The sequence below is a fragment of the Trichomycterus rosablanca genome, chromosome 20 (assembly GCF_030014385.1).
Source record: "Trichomycterus rosablanca isolate fTriRos1 chromosome 20, fTriRos1.hap1, whole genome shotgun sequence".
NCBI classification, from domain to species: domain Eukaryota; kingdom Metazoa; phylum Chordata; class Actinopteri; order Siluriformes; family Trichomycteridae; genus Trichomycterus; species Trichomycterus rosablanca.
In genome coordinates, this window is record NC_086007.1 from 1,021,473 (window position 1) to 1,045,670 (window position 24,198).

General features: G+C 42.1%; 2 protein-coding genes across 2 annotated transcripts; one reads left to right on the plus strand and one right to left on the minus strand.

Annotated features, from left to right (window-relative positions):
• Positions 1-8,133: 8,133 nt before the first annotated feature.
• On the minus strand, positions 8,134-12,459 carry selenof (selenoprotein F). Its single transcript, XM_063016648.1, has 5 exons — positions 12,354-12,459; positions 11,270-11,437; positions 10,927-10,990; positions 10,278-10,327; positions 8,134-8,744 (listed from the first exon to the last, which is right to left on the minus strand). The coding sequence occupies exons 1-5, from the start codon at positions 12,399-12,401 to the stop codon at positions 8,613-8,615; spliced, it is 462 nt and encodes a 153-aa protein (XP_062872718.1). The 5' UTR covers positions 12,402-12,459; the 3' UTR covers positions 8,134-8,612.
• A 2,033-nt stretch (positions 12,460-14,492) lies between these two features.
• Positions 14,493-23,227, plus strand: hs2st1a (heparan sulfate 2-O-sulfotransferase 1a). Its single transcript, XM_063016670.1, has 7 exons — positions 14,493-14,924; positions 18,076-18,311; positions 18,405-18,490; positions 19,397-19,535; positions 19,659-19,756; positions 20,287-20,444; positions 20,537-23,227. Exons 1-7 carry the CDS (start codon positions 14,798-14,800, stop codon positions 20,761-20,763), a joined length of 1,071 nt encoding a protein of 356 aa, XP_062872740.1. The 5' UTR covers positions 14,493-14,797; the 3' UTR covers positions 20,764-23,227.
• The last annotated feature ends 971 nt before the right edge of the window (positions 23,228-24,198 follow it).

Sequence of the window (24,198 nt, forward strand, 5' to 3'; positions counted from 1 at the left end):
ATTTAATAGTATTATTTATAAGTATTATTACAATTATTTTAAGTATTATTATTATTCCAAAATCTGATTTATTAATTATTTAATTATTATATGCATTTGCTTTATTAATACTATTATTTGAAGTGTTATTATAATTATTTGTATCATTATTATTATTTAATTACTACTTGAAGTCTCATAATCATTATTATTATTATTATTATTATAAATATTTGTATTAATGTAATTATTTATACTATTATTATAATATATATCTGTATTATAATTAATTGTTATTATTTATATTATTTGTATTTGTATTATTTATATTTTGTAATTATTTGTATTTTTATGAGTAGTTTGTTTTATCTACACCCACTGCAAACAGGTATAAAACATCATGTTATTGAAAGTAAATTATATGCTTTTAACACTGTGCAATCACTTTAAGGAAGGCTCTTTCCTGTTGCAGGGGTTACTAAAGACACAATCGAGTTTAGGAACCCCAGTGGCCTGCACGGAACCCTCCATGATCTGAAAAAAAATCCCTCATCTGATCATCCAGAAAAACTGTTCCTCTCTCCCCGACTGCTTTTCTGTGAATTTATTCACAGTTGTTTGTACGGATGGTCTTGGGACCTGAGGTATCTTAGAAATCGCTCCAAGTGACTGACTTATAAATTTCTGTGATCTGTTTCTCTTAGATACCCAGACCTTTTTTCAATGTATTGCTTATAAAATCACATGGGCACAGAGAAGTAAGCATATGTAGTCAGTGATAAACAGGAGGCCATTCCGTCTATATATTTTTGACCCACACAATCACACGTCTCACTTCATATTAGTAGAATCACCATCCAACTCAAATCCTGATTCATTACTCCACACGTCTCAGATCTCTGAACCGTGATGGACTGGCGTCCCGTCCTGGTGTGTTACTGCATTTTGCTTAGTGGAAAGTGGAACCACCACGACCCTGACCAGGATGTAACACAGCTGTAAAATATGAACATGAATTAATGAATGAACCACCTTAAGTTCTTACAGATATTTCAGATGTACAGATTCCTCATTTGTGCATGAAATCAGCGGCTCGGGTCTCAGAACAGTTTGGAATGTTTTTTATGATTATTATTTTAAGCGATGATCCCTAGAGGGTGTAAAACTCTTCCCAGAGAACAGCGTGTTATTGTAAGCATTAAACCAGCAGAAAACTGTGACCTAAAGGACGCTAAATTACATCTAATGGACAAAGACGCGTAAAAACTGAAGAAAGTTCTGCAGATGATTCAGGATTTTATCATCCTGCTGTGAAAACTAGCCAGAGCTGATAAATCTAAATCAAATCCAGATATAATACTTAGGGTTTAAAGATTTTGTGCAAAAACTATTTAATTTAGCTCATGTTTACAAAAGATGGACTGGGGGTCACATGGAGCTTAGCGTGGCTCTCCATACTCGATACGGCTCTGTGTACAAACCCAAAACTGACAGGTGATAAGAAGCGCCCTCAGATCAGACATGTTGAAAGGCGTGTGGTGATCCGGCTCTCCTTGATCAGAGGAGGTTGTGCAAGCGGCATTAAATTCACGATCAGGAATCGGATATGACTAAATTGGGAGACACACGTGGAAAAGAAACAGAGCGCATCCAAAATGTGTGATTAGATTTTGAGGTAGAAAGAAACCTATAAAACTATAAAAGTAAAATCTATGGCCGAAAGTATGTGGACACCTGATAATAACCATGTAGAAATTCCCCATGTGCTTTAATATAGAGGATTTTTTATTTATTTATATGATCTAAAATAAAACCAAGTCTTTGTGTGAAGCTTTAAAAGTGCTCCAGATTCAGAGGGGAGCGCTGAAAGAAACCAGGACGTCACTATGAAAGGAACAACTGTTCACATCACCTCCCAAATCTCCTCTGTTACCAAGCAACAGCTGAACGGGTACCATTCACTGGCATTCTTGTCGTCAGGCAGACGCGGCTGTAACGTCTCGGATGTTTCAAATTCTAACGCAAAATAAAAATAATGCAATAATTATGCAAATATTAATAACACAGTACAAATAATAATAATAACAATAACAAAATAATAAATAATAAATAATAATAAAATAATAAATAATAATAATAACAATAACAAAATAATAAATAATAATAATAATAACAAAATAATAAATAATGATAATAACAATAACAAAATAATAATAGTAATAAAGCAATAATAATAATACTAATAATAATAGTAATAATAATAATAATAATAATAAAAGTAGTAATAATAATAATAATAATACTATTAATAAAACAATAATAATGATAATAATAATAATAGTAATAATAATAATAATAAAGCAATATCAATATTAATAATAATAAAGCAATAATAATAATACTACTAATAATAGTAATAATAATTAATAATAATAATAGTAATAATAATAATAATAACAATAATAATAATAGTAATAATAATAATAATAATAATAACAATAAAGCAATACTACTACTAATAATAATAATATTAATAAAGCAATAATAATTATAATAATAATAATAATAACAATAATAATAGTAATAATATTAATAATAATAATAATAATAAAGCAATATCAATATTAATAATAATAATAAAGCAATAATAATAATAATAATAATAATAATAAAGCAATATTAATGTTAATATTAATAATAATAAAGCAATATTAATATTAATAATAATAATTATAATAAAGCAATAATAATGATGATAATGATCATAATAATTACTTTAATTTTAGGGCTAAAAAATATTTATTAACTGCTTTATCCTGGTCAGGGTTGTAGTGGGCCTGGGTTTAACCGTTAAATGCTGCCATCTTTTGACTGAATAGACACAAATTCCCATACACAGACTCACTTCTAAATCTCGTGAGAAGCTTCTCAGAAGAGCGGCTGCTGTTCTAGCTGAAAAGATCACACAGAGGGTCAGTCTGATATAATAGTGTTTGTTTTTAAAACAGGGCCGAATACTTTTGGCTGTATCGTGTACGTATCCTTGCCCGTGCAGCAGCCCTCACTTCACACCTAAAAGCTGTTTGGTGTTACTCTGAGCGGAGTGTTTAGCGGAGTCGTGCCCAGCTGATCATTTCCGATGGAAAACGTCTGGATGCTGGATGGCAGCTCGTCTGGAAAACTGAGCGCCTGGAAAAGTGAGTCACGCTCTCAACAAACAGAGCCGTGATTTTACTCCGGCCAGGATTCTGATTCCTAACGTTTAGCTCGAGTCCGGGCCGACGCAACTTGTTTTGGTGAGCAAACGACAAGCTGAAAGCACAGAGGACAAAAGTGTAACTACTTTGTCAAACAACTTTGTTTTTTAGGCTTTGGAACTGAATGATCAGAAACATTAAAATCACACCAAAATGTCCACGGTGATGTGTATTTGGTAGCACTGGTGCGTGAGAAGGTGAGAGATCTATTAGATGTTGATCTGATGGAGGTTCCTCGTAGTTCAGGTGTTGAATGCAACAGATCTGATCGGCGTAAAGACCTGAGGGACTTTGATCAGGACCAGATCGTTATGGCCAGAGGACTGGGGTGAAGTATCTCCCAGAAGGGACGAGCCAGAGGACATGATGGCTGTGGCGTCTGGACCAAACCAACAGAAGATCTACTGTGGATCAAACTGCAGATGATTTGAATCCTTTGAACACACCGCCCATCAAACCTTTCTGTGCCAGTCAGAGTGCCCATGCAACTCCCATCTGTCCACTGTCCAAAACACATAGAATGGCTACACAGGCATCAGGAGTGGACATCAGACCAATGGAAGAAGGTTGAAGCATTGCACAGAGATTGTGAATAACGGAAAGCAGTGTGTGACTCTCTGTACGCTATACTGATCCCTCTGTGAACCCGCAGTTCAAAAGAAGGGGTTGGCAGCTTCAGGGTAGAGGTCTGCAGCCGTGGGTGTCCAAATGCTTTATGACCATGAGCTCGCTGGACGTCCCATTCCAAAAACAAACAGTGTTAAAACAGAAGGTCTTCCTCCTGTGAAAGAACCTCAGAGGAACGTCTCCGGAGGTTCTCCTGAATCGACGCTAAATCCTCTCCAAACTTCTCCTGCATCTGCAACCAATCCACAGCATTATGTAGGTCATGTTCCCACACTAGCAGGCATGATGTCTAGCCAAGCGCGAGTGCATTCAATTAAACCCCCTCTCCAGCTTCAGCTGGAGGACAGAGGAGGCTCGCTGGGATGAAGCGAAGTCTTAAGACTCTGGACAGGATCGGGATTAATAAAGAAAATATAAAAAACGAGTGGAACTTCAGGACGGAGGAGGATTACGATGGTTTTACTTTCCGAGAAGAATAAGAGAAGAAACCAGCCGGCTGAGATAAAGTTCTGATGTTGTCAAGCGATGAGTGGAGCTGCTTCAACACGAGAGGTTTGATTAGATTTATCATCTCCTCTCATCTTATCTCATCAGCGTGAGGGTCACAGTGAGAGCAGACTGAGCAGATCAGCCTGAAGTTCTTTACTCTCGGGAACAGATTCCAGCTCCCAAAAGAGGATCCTCAAGTGTGATGGAACCCATCCAGCAGGTTCAGGGTCCACCCAATGGACTCCTGTCAACTGGACATCCACCAGAACAGCGGTGCAGCGGTAAAAACAGAGCCAGAGCTGGATCTGGAGTACATCGTATCGAGTCTCAGCTCTGTCTGCCGACTAAGGCTGAGCGGCCACATGAACAACGATTGGTCTGTTGTTCAGATATGGGCGGGGCTAAGCCGGATGGGGTCTCTCTCCCATGACTGGTGCAATTACGACCTCTGCTGGCTGATTGATGGCGCCTGCACAGAGATGAGAGGAGAACCCTGTTCTCAGGGTGTGTCTCTCCATACACAACGCTGAGCTGCACTGCACTCATCAAAGTGTAGGTGATAAGATGCACACGTGTCGGAGGGGGCCTGGGTTAGCTTCGTTCTCCTCAATCAGAGCGGGGATTGGCATTGGTGGAGAGGAAGCATGACACAATCGGGCAATTGGACGCGCTAAAAAGGGAGAAAAGGAGAGAAAATGCTTAAAGAAAATATAAAAAATAATTAAATAAATAAATCACAAAATAAAATAGACTTAATTAATATAAATGGTGGCAATCTGGTCACACTGTGGCTTACAAGGTATATCGTAACGCCTTCACAAGGGGGTGTTCATGTACAAGTTCATTTTGTCTTTATGTGCCTGTTAAAACTTATTTTTATTTTTTGCAACCCCCCCAAACCCTGATATAAAGAATTTGACAGAATAAAGGTATAAAAGCTCTTTTGACGTTGCAGAAACTCCACCTCTAAACTCCTTCTGCGTCTGTCTGTGTAAATGCGTGTAAATGAAGGAGTGAGGAAACAGGATTTAGAAGGAGTGATGGTGGAGATAATGAGTTCATATCTGTGTTTATTCTTTCCTGCTCTTCACATTCCTGCTGATCCACCACCCTGATGATCACAGGGAATCGCTCATGCAGGAAGGAAGAGTCCCGAACTGCGGCATCCGCACCAGAGGGGGAAATATTATTCCTACAGCTCGTTTTTAAAACGTTCATCCCTTCAGACTTCAGAATAGTTTTATGAATAACAAATCAGACCCGCATCATCATGTTAAACTAATCCAGAGCAGGAGAAACATCTGCAGATGGTAATAATTGGGATACAAGTGGTGTCTGTATCCATGCATCACTTGTATGTGATTCATTCAGGAGTAAACAGAGACTCTACATTTTATACCAAAATTCATTTAGAACACTCCCGCTGGGGCCAAGGTTCAAGTCTCAGGGGTCCCACAGACCAGGCCAGTGATCTACAGACACAATTAATGCTGCTGCAACAGCGACTCCTGCTGTCCGATCAGGGCACCTGCACAAGTGATTGAAAGAATACTTGAGTGTAGTGTGTTCCTCCGTGAATTTTCTGGCTCTACGTAGGAATCTACAACTCGCTGGTGAGCTTGTGATAGTCTGTGGTCCTCCACGGCATCATATTATATAACTTTTATGACAATTTACTGATTAGCACTCATTTCATTGATGCCGTGTTCTCTGGTGCATTGTCACTCACAGGTTTCCTAAATGTTGGATCAAAGGCACAGGTCTGATTGTTTATCAGAGTTAGTTTACGAAACTGAGAGGACAGTAAATAGCTACTCAGCAGCAGTACGACTGTGTGTTTACAGACTGAACATAGTTCAGAGACATTGCTTTGTTTAGTTTGTACCAGATAAATTGACTACATGCACGTGGTGGTGCTGATGTACTTCCGGTAAAATCTTAGCCTGCTAAAATCCCTTCCGCTGTCAGTACTGCTGCGGTGATACAAACTTTATACTTCATATGTTTTCATACTTTTCCCACCAACGCAGAAAAAGGCCAAAGTGGATGGTCGCTATCTAGAGGGAGAACTCCCCAGTCTTAGTCTCATTCCCGAGATACCAGTTTGGAGCAGGCATTTTTTAAAAGAGAATGTCGGTGAGCCATGCTCTGTTTAGTTGTTTGAGTGTAACAGTTTCGTCGTTCCCGTCTCATGACCTGGGATTTAAGAGAGGAGAGAGCAACCAGGTGAAGAGGCTGATACCATCCTAGAGGACCATGACTATGTTGTGGCTCTGGATCCCACAATTGTCAACTTAGTTCTTGGCTGAGGAAACCAATCGAGAAGCAGCGGTTTGGCGTTCAGCTGGCGGACTTGGAACGCTTGACTAGAGGACTTTGTTGATCAGGTGAGATTTGCTGACATCTAGTGTCTAAACAGCGCATTACAGCTGGGTTAGAAATTTAAGCAATTTAGAATTTCACAGAAATAGAAATTATAAGTTTCAAAAAAGAATTTATGAGGAAATCTTACATATAAACCTTTAAAAATCGTTAATATGACTTGAAAATAAGTGAATGTTCGCTTTTAATTGGTGCGTTCACACCCATCTGAGTGGGTGAACCTTTGCAAAAAAATACCCCCAAAATCTGCACTGTACAGTAACACCACGTGTCTGTACACAAGCAGGGTAAACAAATTCAACAAATTCCACTCTTAGTGCAAAATATCCACTTCACATTTCTTCTAACTTTGTACTTATAAACATGAAGGAACACAATAGAGCAGTAAATATCTAAATATTCATCCATCATTAATACTCTTTTAAAAAGCTGCTGTAGACAATGACATCTCAGAAATGTAATCTAAAGGTAAATAAAATATTCGCTTTCTTGCAGCACAGTGGTTTAATTTTGATTCATTTCTCTTGATAAACGTTCTTAAGTTCCACAAGGTTACAAGGGTCCTTCTGGTTAACCCTTCATAATTTTTCAGAGTGATTTAAATTAGGAGTTTGGCTAGTCCATGCAGGCACCGCTCATATTTTTTAAGGTTATTCTGGCTTATGATTAAGTCTGTTGACTTATTGATGAACATTTGATTGCTGTTTGTTGCGTAAAATAATTTCCAATCAAGATATCATGAACCCAGACACATTTTACAAGTGATTCTACAATTGCGTTCCTCCTATCTTCCTCCTAATGTAGTCGGATTTAATCCCCCAGATGTAACTTCCTCACCCTGACCGAGGAGAGCCACAAGTTACAACACGATGCATCACCGAACTTCTTTTCAACCCGCCAGAAAAGTGGTCTAACAGAGAGCAGTAACACGTACCGAGTGTTCCACGCTGCCATCCACGATCAGCTCTTTTGTGCAGATGCATCAACCAGCCAGCAGAGGCCGCAATTGCAGCAGCATTGAGGAACTTTTACGTCTCAGATGCAGCAACCTTGACTGTGTGGGTGTCTGGATTGAGAGCTGAAGATCTCAGCGGAACAATGGGCTTGCATTAGATTTGTTTATATTTATAGATACGTTTTTTAAAGTGGAACTGAAAGTACATTTAAAAAATGGGTTTAGAAACTGGTTCTGTTTACATTCATTTATCACAAATAATTATTTTAGAATAAAATCACAAAGCTATAGGCACCCATTACAATATTCAGATGAATAAAATGTATTTAAAGCATACTCCAACTGAACCTGGACAATTTAAGTTCAGGTAACAGTCGTCTATAATTCTGTTTCACTGAGGTATAAACATGAGGTGACATGATAAAGAAAAACACTCAAACAAACTTTAGAGCCACGTGTTTAACCAAGTGTTTATTACTGAACAGATCTCACGTTTATATACCAGCACGAGAGCTCAGTTTCTCTCCATCGCTTCATACTGGGAGAACCACACACACATCAGGGCTCACACACCATTTACTGGTTTGCTGTGAGTCCATCACTAATGAGCAGATCTTCACCAGTACAAAGGTCTGGAGAAAAACTGGAAACCCTCCGACACCGGTACACTCAGCAGACGTTCATCAAATATACAGTACAAAATAAACGGGACGGGCGGAATCACACGTCGGAATTATTTACGATCCGAACAAAACGGGGCGAAATTAGAACTAAAGTAAATTAACGACGTTATAAAAATCTCTTCGGACGACTGGAACAAAACGTTTCGAGCATCATTTTGAGCATCACTGATTATTATCGGATGATTTTCTGGTCCAGTCGCTCAGTTCCGGCGCTGTAAAAAGAGAAAACGAACCGAGGAGTTAAATCCGGTCGAGTTTCTCGCTGAGGAATTCCTCCACGCTGTCCGTGTTCCACTTGAGGATGCTGAGTTCTTCAGCGATGTTCCCGTTATCGTCCAGCAGCTTCAGTACAGGATCAGAGCCTCGCACGTACTGCAAGACAGAGAATTATTTATACTTTTTTTTTGGGATACTATTATAAATACAAGGTCAAATATAGCCGAAGAAATAAGAAATAAGGGAAGATTCATTTATTGATCCTCATGGGGGAAATTTGAGTGTTACAGCCACTCCAGTACAGTGTAAATAAAATACAAATATTGACTATATAAAGGCAATTACACCAATCAGCCATAACATAAAAACCACCTCCTTGTTTCTACACTCACTGTCCACTTCTACAATTACTGACTGTAGTCCATCTGATTCTCTACATGCTTTGTTACCCCCTTTCACCCTGTTCTTCAATGGTCAGGACCCCCACAGGACCACCACAGAGCAGGTATTATTTAGGTGGTGGATGATTCTCAGCACTGCAGTGACACTGACATGGTGGTGGTGTGTTAGTGTGTGTTGTGCTGGTATGAGTGGATCAGACACAGCAGCACTGCTGGAGTTTTTAAACACTTCACTGTCACTGCTGGACTGAGAATAGTCCACCGACCAAAAACATCCAGCCAACAGAGCCCCGTGGGCAGCGTCCTGCGACCACTGATGAAGGTCTAGAAGATGAGCGACTCAAACAGCAGCAATAGATGAGCGATCGTCTCTGACTTTACATCTACAAGGTGGACCGACTAGGTACGAGTGTCTAATAGAGTGGACAGTGAGTGGACACGGTGTTTAAAAACTACAGCAGCGCTGCTGTGTCTGATCCACTCATACCAGCACAACACACACTAACACACCACCACCATGCCAGTGTCACTGCAGTGCTGAGAATGATCCACCACCTAAATAATACCTGCTGTGTGGGGGTCCTGTGGGGGTCCTGACCATTGAAGAACAGCATGAAAGGGGGTAACAAAGCATGCAGAGAAACAGATGGACTACAGTCAGTAATTGTAGAACTACAAAGTGCTTCTATATGGTAAGTGGAGCTGATAAAATGGACAGCGAGTGTAGAAACAAGGTGGTTTTAATGTTATGGCTGATCAGAGTATATATACACGTAATGTAAAGTTCATGCTCAGTGGTGTAAAAATCCAGCGGCTTATGTTGGTTTTTAACAATCTGTGTATTTAAAAACACCCCAAACGCTTTGTTCTCACACCAGCAGCCTGATTTTCTTCTATTCGACAAAAAATCTTGTGTAAGCGTTTATTTATTTATGGAACAATTTACCACCTCTAGGTAGGACAGTAGGAGTCGCTGTTGCGGTGACAAGGAGCTGAATTCTCAACCAGCTGAGCTTTTCCAAGCTATTCAACTGATTGTGTCTATTGAGGATCCTAACCAGGCTGGTTATTCACTACTGCGCCAATAAGAATACAAATATCACAGCAGCAAACTGTACCATGTGACAAAAACAACCAGTCTGAAGAGGTGGGGACGTGGACATAGTGGCTTACATTGTGGAGGAACAGATTTGACACTTACACACACGCGTGCGTCCCATATATTTATCAATTATATTAACGACGTAAAGAAACGATGAATGCTTGGTGAATTATTCGAGGTTTTTACCTTGACTTGAAGACCCTTGAACATCTTCGGCTTGTCACTCCTGACAAAAGCTGGTATGGAAATTCACATAAAAATAAATGTAAGTAAGAATAAATATTTGAGCAGGAATAAATATATAAATATAATAAAAGCAACACAGGAAGCAGAAAGAAGTGTTTTTGGAAGTGTCCTGCTATGGATACCACAGTGTACCACACGGGGTGATGGGGGGGGCAAAGAGGTCAAGCGCTCTAGTCCAGGGTTGCAACCCTTGGATGTCTCGCGAGCCAAAAAAAGAACCCTGCTCTAGTCCAGCACATTTGAGATCTTTAAGCTATCGACCGGACGGGCGTCTGCACGGACACACGATCAGTGGGAGTGACGATGGTCGGAGAAAAAAAGCGACATGAACTTTGGAGGGTACGACTGACAGAGAGCAACTATATGGTGAAAAATGGGGAAGGACCTCGTGTGCTTTTTAATGTCGGGATTTCAATTTATTCATTTATTTATTATGTTTGTCTGCTGATTTTATCTCGTCTTTATAATATGGGTTAAGTAATGCCTGGATTTTAACAACAGTGCATTATAACTGTAGCTCTGAATCTTGATGAACGTGGTTTCTCAATAAATAAATTCATTATTTTCAGCTGTAAGAGTTATCGCTTACCTTGGACTTGGGGGAACCTCCCCAATTTTCATCCACAGACCTCGAGGATGGCTCCAGGATAGAGCTAGAAAGTAAACGGAGAGAGTTAAGGACCTCTGACCACTAAGCTACTGTCCACAACACACAGAGAATAACGCTACTGGAGAGCTGCATCACTAGTCAAAAGCCTTTATCGTTTCATTGATCTACGCATGCATCCGATCTTATTAAAGAGCTACGGAGCCACGACAAGCGACTCCAGGATCAGGACAGGTCAAAACCCCGCTCTGAACGTTTCACAGCTCACTGGTCACCGTGCCGGATTCTTAGCTTTTAATCTTCAAAGGCCAGGGGCCGGTCGTACCTTCCTGGACTCGAGCTGCGCCTCCTCCTGGCAGCACTGCCTGCAGAACGGATCCAGCTGGGTCAGACTGAACTGACCGAGTAAATCACACGAGCTGCACAGAAGGTTGCTGGAGAATCCCAGCTCCCGACACGCCTCCGAGGAGAGCTCCGCACCGAACGCCGCCAGCTACACACCAACAACAACAAAAACACATGAGTATGAATGAATAAATAAAGGAAAATACAATACATTTGGTGTATTTAAGCTAATGGATGAGAAGGCAAAACAAGACTTTTATCACTGTATAAGTCACTAAACTTAAGAGATAATATAGACTTTAATTATTTACATTAACAGCATTTAGGAGACGCTTTTATCCAAAGCGAGTTACAGAACTGTGACAGTATACAGTCTAAACAATTAAGGGCTAAGGGCCTTGCTCAAGGGCCCAACAGTAGCAACCTGGCAGTGGTGGGGTTTGAGCAGGCAACCTTTGGATTACAATGTTTAGTACATTAACCATTAGGCCACAACTGTCCCTATTATTATGATTATTATTATTATTATTATGATTATTATTATGATTATTACTACTATTACTATTATTATTATTAAAGAATAGAAATAATATAAAAAGAACAGAGGTGAACAGATATTGCACTGATAACTGAGTAGCTTAAATGAATAAAGTTAGATTTATTACAATATAAATATTATATTAGATTATTACTGTTATTAGATCTGATTTATTTATTTGACATCTGACACATTTGTGTTTATTTGACTTAATGTAAACAAATTAAAAGCCGTCATAAATGAAGTGTTATACATAGAATTTATAATGTCAGTATAATTAAAACAATAAACTAATACTCAGTGATGTATAAAGATAAATAAGTTTATTATAAACTGTTCTGATTGTAAACACACCGATTTTAAAAAGCCACGTCAGAGGAACTAGCTAGCATTAGCTGTGGAAAGCTAACCGGAACGCAAACCTCTACATTTCTTACATAATTTACCCTACTTATAATAAATCATGTTAATACCAAATTAATAACAAATAGTACATTAAAGCAGCGCTGTTTCTATATTTTCTTACCGTTTGTAAGAGCGGCAATAACCAGAGTAAGTAAACCTCCCCCGCCATCGCTGCGTCTTCTTCCAGCCACTACCGGGCGGAAGTGGTCCACAACAGGAAGTGAAGACCAAATAGTACACCCAACACAAACCGTCGTAACACCTAGTTAGCTTAGCATCAGTTTTTAAATGATTTATTTGTAAAAAATAATAAAAATAAAAAAAACAGATTCTTATTGTGTCGTGTTTATATAGAATAAACTAATTTATGATATTATGAATGAAACCATAAATAAAACTCAAAACGAATAAAACATGACAAAACACAACAAATAAAACACTGAACACAACCAATCGTAACACCTAGTTAGCTTAGCTTCAGGTTTTTAAATGATTTATTTATAAAAACACATTCCAGTCCAGTTGTTGAATCCATGTTTCTAAGAATAAACTACTTCATGATATTATGAATGAAATAATGAATAAAACTCGAAACAAAACATGACAAAACACAACAAATAAAACACTGAACACAACCGGTCGTAACACCCCTAGTTAGCTTAGCTTCAGTTTAATTGATTTATTTATAAAAGCAGATTCCTGTTGTGTTATATACAACATATATAACATGTAGAATAAACAACTTTAATTAATGTAACAATGCATAAAACTAGAAATTTATGCAAATTCCTTCTAGCTAATTATTAGTTTTCTGAATGTATCTGATGATCGTAATGTTTCACCAACACAAAGTTGGGCCCCTGAGCAAGGCACTTAATCCTTGTTATTGCGTAGTATGCGGTCGCTTTGAAAGTGCATTCTGCAGAAGCCTTTTAAAGTGTCTGCAAAATGTTCTAAATGGTTTGTAATTGCGTTGGGTAAGTGCACTTGTCAGTGCGCTCTTTGTGTGGGTCCCAAGCCTGGATAAAATAAGGAGGAAAAAACTGTGGTAGATCAGGTATGGGGACTAAAATGATCCACTGTGGCAACCCCTAAATACAGGAGCAGCCAAAAGAAAAAAGGTACAATAGGTACAATTCCTACGAGCGCTTGGGTGGCAGAACAATCTAATGCACCACCACTGAGAGATAGAGGTTTAAAGTTTGAATCTGAGGTGTATCGACCTGGCCGGGTGTCTAACAGGCACCACCTCAAGGAAAAAGGTTGACATGGTTCCTCATTGCTGTCTGATTGATGGTTTTCAATGGGCAGACCCTCCATAAGCGATAAGGCTCTCTGTGAGAACCTGGTGACTGCATTCAGCACGGAAGGTGCAAGTGGCAGAAGGGCTGAAATTTGATTGGATTTAATAACAACTAAAATAAAATATTATACATATAATGTTGTACATAATGCTGGCTTTTTCTCTACTCTAGGTGGTTGCTGAGAACTGGTGGGTTTTAAGTAAATAAAATGAAACATGAATATTTTTTTAAATTTTCGGCTGACATAGGTAGGTAGGTAGGTAGATTAGATTAGATTAGATTAGATTAGATAGATAGACAGACAGACAGATAGATACTTTATTTATCCCGAAGGAAATTATTAAGTTGAAATGTTGATGTGGAAATGTTAATTGAAATGTGATTTTAAAAAGGTCTTGAAATCTATAAAATAAAAGCATACTGGTACAATAAAGAGAAAATTATATAACCCACTTATTTTGGGACACCTAGCGCACAATATATATTAAAAAATAATAAAGCTTTTGGAATTTAGCCAGCTTTCGTTACGTTGTTCTGCATAATGACAGGCTGTATATCAAACTACTCCTTATTTACTACACTAGCGCACTACATAGTGGATAAAATACGGGTTAAAGCGCACTACCTAGTGCACAAAGCCTCTAAATCGGAGTTCGAGGAAGGCTGTATCTTAAACAGTTCCTTAACAACTATATTAGCGCACTACGTAGTGGAGAAGTAACGGTTTATGTGTGCTACTTAGTGCACGGAGTATTCATAACAAATTAATTTAGGATTTAGCCCGGTTTTGTCGAGGCTGTATGTCAAACCGCTCCTTGAGTACTGTATTAGTACGCTACATTGTGGATGACAGAAAGCAAAGATACAGACTACCTAGTGCACTAGATAAACAGAAATAGAGGTATTTGGGATACGGTATAGGAATTCGCTAACTAGCTAAGCTAGCTCGCTGTATGAACAAGAACAAGCTGAACAGAACAACAATCCGGATTGTATCAGATTTATGAGCTAAAACACACATCTAGGGGCTGATTTGCATTTGTTTCTTTGATTAATATCTTCATTAAAATATGTAGGCAAACAAGAGGACAACAACTCAGATGTAAATGTTTAAGAGCAGTGGAAGTTGAAGTGGACGCAGCAGTATCTCAGGTTCCTGCTGTTGTGATGATCTGAGCTCCATGTCCTCCTGAGATCTCGTCTGTTCGGTGTGGGACGGTTCGTCATGTCTGTGAAATCGTGTCTGATCTGATCTGATCTGATGGGCATTTTAAGGAGCACGATGATGGTACCAAAGTTTCAGCTGCTGGCACTGCTGGCCTTCACGGTGACCATGCTGTTCCTGGAGAACCAGATCCACCAGCTGGAGGAATCCAGGACCAAACTGGGTGAGAAACACTGACCTGCTCCTTGACTTTATTCTTTATTCAGGGTAAACACACACTTCATTTAGTCATCAGTCTAGAGTAGAAAGATGATATACAGGTATATCTTAATCTTCTAATCTCTCATTTGAAATTAGGATTGGCTACAGGTGGTGACTTCTCTGTGTCCATATAAATAAGACTAGCTTGATTGCACCCATTAGCGCCACACTTTTTCCCAAAGGAAAAGTCTATAAAACCCTGCACAGATCTCAACATCGTGGATGGTAGGTGTTTTCAAAGGAAGGTCCTGGGTTCGATCCCCTGGTGGGGCGGTCCGGGTCCTTAAGACATTTCAAAGCATCATCAGACCCCAAAATCTCCAGTAAAACCTTTTTTTCACGTACAAAATACGTGGAACAGTGGTCTCTATACCAAGGTCTGTAAGAAAACCCATGGAAGATTGGCCTGGATAGTCACATCTAGTCCAAGAGCCAGAAACCAGGTCTGCCGAGCTGTAGCCTAGTGGTAAAGATACTGACCTAGTAAGCAGAAGGTCGCTGGTTCAAGCCCCACCACTGCCAGGTTGCCCCTGACGGGCCCTTGAGCAGGGCCCTTAACCTTCAATTGCTCAGACTGTATACTGTAATGTAAGTCTGAGTCACTTTGTGTAAAGCTGTCTGCTAAATACCAGAAAATGAAAATGTAATTATAAAGTTGTACTGTCCACAGACGAGCAAGCTTTACCTGATGGATCATTACTGTATCAGTAATACTGGAGTGCAGGAATACAAGTGCGTGTCTGTGAAGCCACCAACCTGGTCGGGCAACAGTGACCCCTACTGTCATACTGAGGCGCAGACAGAAGTGGTTAAAGAATACAGAGACCAGCTGGTGGGTGAAGGTGAATCCAGAGCGACTGTACTGTGACAGTATATTGTCTAAGCAATTGAGGGTTAGGGGCCGAGCTCAAGGGCCCAACAGTGACAACCTGGCAGTGGTGGTGCTTGAACCAGCGACCTTTTGATTACTAGTCCAGTACCTTAACCGCTTATCATATCACCTTTACACAGGCGTAGAACTGTTCGTTAAGGGGCGTGTGGAATTGGAAATGACTAAATAAATGGTCTGAGCTGAGCTCGTAGCGATCATCGTTAGCGCTGTGAACGTGATCTTTTCCCTCGTGTCGCTAATGCTCACAGTTCAAAGCGCTTCTGTTTTTAGGCACGCCGGGGGGGTTTGTGGTCTGAACCATGTGTCACTTAGCGCTCGTACACTCTCACACACCGCGGCTCGGGTTACCAAACAGTCCGGCGGGTGGTGACGGTCTCAAAGAGAACGCGGCGAACCGTTCCAGAGCGGAACCTTGACGTTACTCGGCACAAGGGCAAACAAAAGTATTCACACCCCCTGATGTTTCTTCATTTGATTGATTTTACCATGAATCTCCACATGATCACCCAGAACGATGAACTCAAGACATTAAAAACTGGATTCTCGTGCTCACAAAAGTATTCAGACCCTTTTATTTTATTCCTGGTCAGGGTTGAGGTGGTTCCGGTTGCCCTGGAATCACTGGGCGAAATGCAGGAACAGTTATATACCCCGGACAGGACGCCAGACAATCCCCCACCCCAAAACAGAAACCTCCAATCACGTCTGTGTAGAACCAACACCTTTGTTGGTTAAGGTACCTGACTAGTAATCAGAAGGTTGCTGGTTTGACCCCCACCTCTGCCAGGTTGCCACTGTTGGGCCCCTGAGCAAGGCTCTCAATTCTCAATTGCTCAAATTGTATCAATGATGAGCACAGCCGAGATTCGGACATCCACGCTGGACTTCTCGAGAAGGACTCGTCCCGAGGATCAATATGTGACCCCGTCTGACCTTACACATGCTCCTACGTTTAAGTGGGCACAAATTCCGACAGACACACTGCAAAATCGTGGTCTCAACTCTGAACAGACTGTCCCAACGCAGTCGCAGTCAGGCGTCCACATACTTCTGGCTGTAGAGTGAACCCGCGGCGAGTGTTTTCTCGGCCTCGTGCACGAGTGCTTGTCGGGTTCTGGTTTCCATCCAAGATGCCGTTCGTGCACACGGACATCAAACACGAAGCCGCCGCCGGTGCACACGGCCCGGTGTATCGGGTCTCAGACCTTCGTAAGATCATCTGTAGGTTTATCATCTCAAACATCTAGAGAATGGGACTGGCGCGTCCTCGTCGGTCACATCGCCCTCTCACCCGGCCAGTGCTGCCAGCCTCAGGTGGTCATGTGATCAGGATTTGATTGACGGGTACCGGTGTGCCGCTGCAGCATTCGCTCCTCTGACGAGATGAGGAGGAGCGACTACGATCAGCCGTGACCTCCTGGTCACCTCCCGGGAGCAGCTGCAGATCTGACGGTGCCAGGTGCCCCCATCAGGGTGGTTGGGTCAGTTGTGCACCGCTTCAGGGTCCTGGGTTTGATCCTGAGCTTTCACACAAAACGTGTGTAGGTGTGTCGGATCTAAACAGGCGAGTGGAAGGATGCCCAGGGTCTGACTGGCACCCTGTTCCGAGCGACTGCAACCCTGAGTGAATTAAGGATGAGTGCCGCACGACTCCATGCTCCTGGAGTTTGACATGTTCTCCCTGTTTTTACATAATATAATAATACTGTAGACTCTTTTCGAGTAGAGCGGTAGAAAATAAACGTTGGCGCATTGTTTAGCTGGGAGAAGGAGTGTCGCACGGTAGCGCACGTCCTCGGGACCTGGGTTTGATCCTCGCCTCAAGTCAGCCTGGTGTTCCTCTAGGTCCTGCTTGGAAATCAGGGGGTTTCTGGGTGGCACAGGACACACTGCAACCCGAACCAGCCTGACCATGACCTTATAGGACATCCCTTTTGGAGTGTGGCTGTGGGATCTTGTGCCTGCCTAGTCAAAAAAGCCGTGACGGCAGGTATTAACGTTGAACATGAAGGCTTGGCTCACAGTCGACGTTCTAGTTCATCCCAAAGGTGTTCGTTCTTTCTCACCAGACTCGTGAAACCAGTCTTCAGCTTCATGGACGCAATGTAGGAAATGTATACAATCCATGAGCTCAATAATTATGATGGGTGTCCGCATACTTTTGGCAATTTTGGGGCTATGAAATGAGGTCTCGATCATAGATGGATCCTCTCGTTTGCAGAGCGCGCCGTCGCGAGGCTGGAGGTCCGCGACATCGAGGAGCGCCGCTCTCAGGACGGGCCGAGGGACTCGGGCGAGAACGCGGAGGAGGACGCGGTGGTCATCTACAACAGGGTCCCTAAAACGGCCAGCACCTCCTTCACCAACCTGGCGTACGACCTGTGCAGCAGGAACCACTACCACGTGCTTCACATCAACACCAGCAAGAACAACCCGGTCATGTCGCTGCAGGATCAGGTCCGACACACACACACACACACACACACACACACACACACAGCTTGTATGGAACAGTGGTGTGTATGAGATGTTTGCTTGCTTGTCGTGCAGGTGCGCTTTGTGAAGAACGTGACGGCGTGGCGGGAGATGAAGCCGGCGTTCTACCACGGTCACGTTTCCTTCCTCGACTTCGCCAAGTGAGTTTTCCTGATGGACTATCTAATATCTGTGAGGCTTTCCACACGTTTTTGGAGTGTGTCTGTGGGAATTCTGCCCCAAAACAGTATTGATGAGGTCAGGGATTCCAATTCATCCCATAGTCGTTCCTTAAGTAACATGGGATGCGTCCTTGCCCAAACTGTCGCCACATGTTTGGAAGCATGTGACTGATTTTTCGACCTGTTACCTAGTGGGCGTGGCTGCTGTCGTTTACTAACGCGCGGGTTATCTTCATCACCAGCAGGTGGCGCTGTTAGACAACACATGTCCAACGTGTCCACATTTATGTCATTTAATAGGTGTCTTATAAAGGTAGCGTATTGAAAGTCAAGGGCCTTGCTCAGGGGCCCAACAGTGGTGTTGAGACTTGAACGAGTGCTTAAGACGCCAGGACACCACACAAACACAGCCGGGCGTGTTCAGAAGAGCGGTGGTGGTGGTGGAGGTTACGTGGAGCTTAGCGTGGCTCTCCGTACGTGATACGGCTCCGTGTGGGAACCCAACACCGGCAGGTGAAAAGAAGCGGCAGCAGATGGGACTCCTGTGATCATCCGGCTCTCCTTGATCAGATCGGGGGGTTGTGTAGCGGGCAGCGGATTCACTGTGGGGAATTGGATATGACTAAATTGGAAGATGAAGAGAGGACAATCCAGGAAAAGATCATTCTAGTCATTTTTACATTAAGTCTGGATTTAAAGTTGCTCTTTATTATTAAATCTTGATGTACGGGGAACCAGAACCTGAAGCTCTGAGACGTTTCGGTCCGTCATGTGATCTAGTTAGCCATAAACATTAGCAGTTATAGCATTTTAAGCTATAGCGTTAAAGATACAGTTCCAGAATGAACCAGGGCGATGGATTTGTACACACGTTTCCCTTTTCAGATTCGGAGTGACGAAGAAACCCATTTACATCAACATAGTGCGCGACCCCATCGAGCGCCTGGTCTCCTATTACTACTTCCTGCGCTTCGGGGACGATTACAGGCCCGGCCTGAGACGCCGAAAACAGGGCGACAAGAAGGTACGACCGGAGCTTTATAGGGTTTGATGTTGTTCTAATGATCAGATTAACATCTAACACCTTGATGTTACCTTTGTTTGTATTTGTGTGTGTGTGTGTGTGTGTGTGTGTTTGATTCTCCAGACGTTTGACGAGTGTGTGGCTGCAGGAGGATCAGACTGTGCTCCGGAGAAACTTTGGCTCCAGATTCCGTTCTTCTGTGGACATTTCTCCGAGTGCTGGTCAGTGTGGGGCGTACAAACGAAGCTTAGCGTGACTTACTGTAGTAAAACGGTAATAATGAAGAGAAGTTTAGTGCTCCTGTCTCCTTCTTTTACTACATTAAACCACGTTAAGCTTTATTTTCAACCAGAAGCGTTTTAGACTCTGGGAGAAGCTGATTCTGATTCTCAGCGTTTCTCAGAAGCTGGAGCTGTAACACAAGTTTAAAAGTGAAACAGGGAGGAGAATCCAGATAAACACAGATACATGTGGAGCTGTAACCCTGGATCTGACGCTTATTCCACACTGATGCAGATTCAGATCAGATCCGCACGCTGATGAGGGTTTACTGATCAGAAGTTTTGTGTGGAGGAACTCGGATCACAAAAACGCCAAACAACTTTAGGTGTATCTCAGAACCGAACATTGACTAAATAGCCACAAAGGTGGGCAGAAAAGCTACAGAACCTTAAAAAGGGGGCAGGTGTCCACAAACTTTTGGTCCTATAGCATGTATGCTGAGATCGCTGTGCTGGTTGTGTCGCTGCAGGAACATCGGGAGCCGCTGGGCGCTGGAACAGGCCAAGTATAACGTCATCAACGAATACCTGCTGGTGGGAGTGACGGAGGAGCTGGAGGACTTCGTGATGATGCTGGAGGCGGCCCTGCCCCGGTTCTTCAGAGGCGCCACCGACCTCTTCAAAACGGGTACGACCGAGCGAGGACCGGAAGTTCAAATTCGATCGAATGTAGTAACGAGGGTCGGCTTCATTTTCTTTCATTCCGTTTTCCTCCCGAAGGCAAGAAGTCCCACCTGAGGAAAACCAGCGAGAAGAAGCCGCCCACCAAGGAGTCCATCGCCCGGCTGCAGCAGTCGCCCATCTGGACGATGGAGAACGAGTTTTACGAGTTCGCTCTGGAGCAGTTCCAGTTCGTCCGAGCCCACGCCGTCAGGGAGAAGGACGGCGAGCTGTACCTGCTGCCGCAGAACTTCTTCTACGAGAAGATCTACCCCAAAACCTCCTGAGAGCGACGGGCCGGCCGCGCTGGCGCCCGTCGATGTTGTCTTGTTCGCTGGAGACGGACTGGTCGGCGCTGGGATCCGTACATTTCTTTACATTTTATATCGATGTGCATTTTATATTTAAGTCCGGTCCGAGCTGCGTGGCCGATCCTGCTCAAGGGTCCTACAGAGACTCGAGACCTTTCGGTGATCCGAGATGAACTTCAGCTCAGTTATGAATGTTTATCTGTGGGCTTTGGATATGACTAAACTTTAATTAAAAGCATAGTTCACCTAAAATGACTGCTCATCAAGTACAAACCCCATTTCCAGAAAAGTTGGGACGGTAGAATAGAATAGACCGCCTTTATTTGCCTTCTTCCACGGGTCAGCCGTCGTATGCGCCCCCTGGAGCAGAGAGGGTTAAGGGCCTTGCACAAGGGCCCAACGGTGTCTGCATGGCAAAGCTGGGATTCGATCTCACAACCTTTCAGGTGATACTCCAAAGCTCTACCGACTAGGCCACCACTGTAAACAAACACATTTAGAATTTGATCCCTGTAACGCGCTCCAAAAAACCCAGGACGGGGGCGTGTTTTGGAAACGGGGTTTGTATGATTGGAAGCTAGAAGAACTGGTTCCCAGTACCTTTCATTGACTGGGACTGAGCTTTTGACTAATGTCGTGTTCATTCATCGTCAGTAAGTGCCCTATCCTGGCCAGGGTCAAAGTGGATACAGAGCCTGTCTCAGGCGGCATGCATTGACCCATTCATTTACTTACACCAAGGCTATGTTACGATAGCCAGTCCACCTACTTGCATGTTAGAGGAACCTGGAAAACCCTGGAGAAACAAACAGAGAATGAGAGAACATGCCAATCTCCACACAGAGTAGACCTAAAGTTTAGTTTGATCATCCAACCTCAGTCAGTCATATGACCTGCCAACCAGCAATCCTGGGATATGATTATTTCTGTGACTGATCTTTTCTCTGACTGAATGGTTGTAAATTAGTGGCACGGTCTCCCAATTCATCATTAGAGATTATGCTTGGCCTTAAATGATGGCTTCTCTGTGCCCGTTTAAATTGAGCCCAGATCAAACGATAAACCAGAGGGAAATTTGTCTTGACGGTCCGATATAATTCAGAAATCGTTAAAAAAAAAATGCAGATCTGGCAGGAATCCAAAGCTGCTAGAACACAGGTACTACTGTCCACAGTCAAGCAGGCTTGAAATCATCATGGGCTTAGAGTCTGCGATCGGAAACAACATTTAAAGCCCAGGTACGATCCCATGCCTGATCATATTAAAATAAAACATAAGCTTTTCTTTTGATGTACGTTTAGAAACTATTAGATGTATACCATGAGGCCGAATATATGTGGACACGCCCTCTTAATTGAATGGGATCTCTTTGAAGCTCATGGTCAGGTGTACACATACATACTGGTGCCAGTTCTTCAGCTTAGGGTTGGAAGACCGTTATAACCATAGTATGATGCCAAGCACAGAAATCAGATTTAGGGCCACGAGCCAATAATGATGAGCCAATCTTACATAAGTGATGAACACTGTTGGACTTAAGACGCATCGATTGTCGTCTTCATGCCCCTGACGCTGTTTTTTTATTTTTTATTTCTTGTATAGTATTTTTGGAGTCCTGTATTTCACTGCTGCCTAGGACTGATGATCAATGTTCTGTAATTCATTTCTTTTTATTTTGACCTTTTCTCTTTAATAAGGGATGCACCGATTGAAACCTGACTTTTTTTTTTACACAATACACAAAACCGAGCTCTGAATAAAGTACCCGGCGGTGTTCAGGTAGATACCCGGTTTAGCTCAGTATAACTGAAGGTCTCAAGCTCTTGGGGATGCTGTCGACCTGGCCTGGTGTCTTGATGTGCAAAAGAAAAACTGCCCGAGCCCGAGGGAGGGCGGCCGCTGTGTAATCGTGCCCTCTGCTATATTGTCGAGGTATCTATACTAGACTAAAGATGGGTAATTTGCCCTGAGTTTCGGCTCTCTGTGAGACTCCATCGCTGACGGGTGTAAAAGCTGGGAAACACGCTGGACGGGTCGCCAGTCCATCACAGACCTGATAAATTGATCAGTCAAGATATTTTATACTTGAAGTTTGCTACGTTCAGGAAGAGGGATTTGTGGTGTACATTTTGCCAGACTGTTGCTTTGTAATGTAAATAAACATTCTGACTGGCTGATCTGACATGATATCTCTGTGTTGGACTGGAAAACGCATCAAAATGAATTCCATTTCTGGTCCCTGGATCAAGATCTCGACTCGTTTCAGAGTACAATAGGTTCAGTATCAGATCGGTGCATCCCTGACTGCATTGCTTGGTTTGTCGTGTATCTTTTCAGCTGTACTTAAGACTTCATGTCCTGCTGGATGGGGGATTTTCAGCCCCCGATTTGTACATTGGATTTTTTTAAAGTGTGTGAAAGACAGTAGATGACTTGATAACCTGTGTGTGAGTGTCTTGTATTGCACCGTTCGCAAAGGAATCATCTAATGGAGGTCAAAACACGCAAAACAAAACGTGTGCAACTACTGACTGGAGCACCTGTTTATAAATCAAAAAGGAAGCCCAAAAGGACCTGAACTAGCCAGATGTTACTTGGGTGTATCAGGTGCAGCAGTGTAGTTGGGATTTTTAAATCCTGTTTAAACACACCGGCCTCTTTATTAGGAACATGTACCCTGTTAGTGCTGGTTGTAAATGAACAGTTAGTGACATGATGTGTGTTTATCTTCCACTAGTGTTTTATCAGTGGACACTTTCTGATCCCAACAACACTGCTGCACCTGCCATTGCAGTGCTGAGAATGGTCCACCACCCAAATACCATCTTTAACAGAATTTTGGAATAAAATACCCAACAATGTCACAGTCAGGTGTCCTCGGGTGTCCATGTACCATCTGTATGGACAGTAAGTCAGAGAGGAAAGTCGCACTAAAATGCAGTCATGTGAAAAAGTTAGGACACCCCATGAGAACCTTTGTCTTTTTGAACATATTTAAACATATGAACATTTGAGCTTCATTTGAACAGTACTGAGAGATGGAGCTTATATAACTAAACAAAAAAACAAAAAACTTTTAAACACAAGTTGTAAAATGTAATGAACAAAAATGGAAATTTACTGTGAGATAAATTTCCATTTTTGTTTATTACATTTTACAACTTGTGTTTAAAAGTAACTTTTAACATTTTTATTTGTTTAATGATATAAGCTGCATCTCTCAGTACTGTTCAAATGAAGCTCAAATGTTCATATGTTTAAATATGTTCAAAAAGACAAAGGTTCTCATGGGGTGTCCTAACTTTTTTTACATGACTGTATTTTCAGCTATAAAAAACATTTGTTTTGATGTGAAAATATGAATTAATAATAATAATGATCGATTTTAATGCACATTTACTTACTCCGAGC

Excerpts from the sequence above, each read along its gene's own strand:
- hs2st1a (XM_063016670.1), top strand. The coding sequence starts at position 14,798 with ATGGGCATTTTAAGGAGCACGATGATGGTACCAAAGTTTCAGCTGCTG. Across the intron at positions 14,925-18,075 it reads GGAATCCAGGACCAAACTGG|AGCGCGCCGTCGCGAGGCTG; the intron begins GTGAGAAACACT and ends TCTCGTTTGCAG. Across the intron at positions 18,491-19,396 it reads TCCTTCCTCGACTTCGCCAA|ATTCGGAGTGACGAAGAAAC; the intron begins GTGAGTTTTCCT and ends TTCCCTTTTCAG.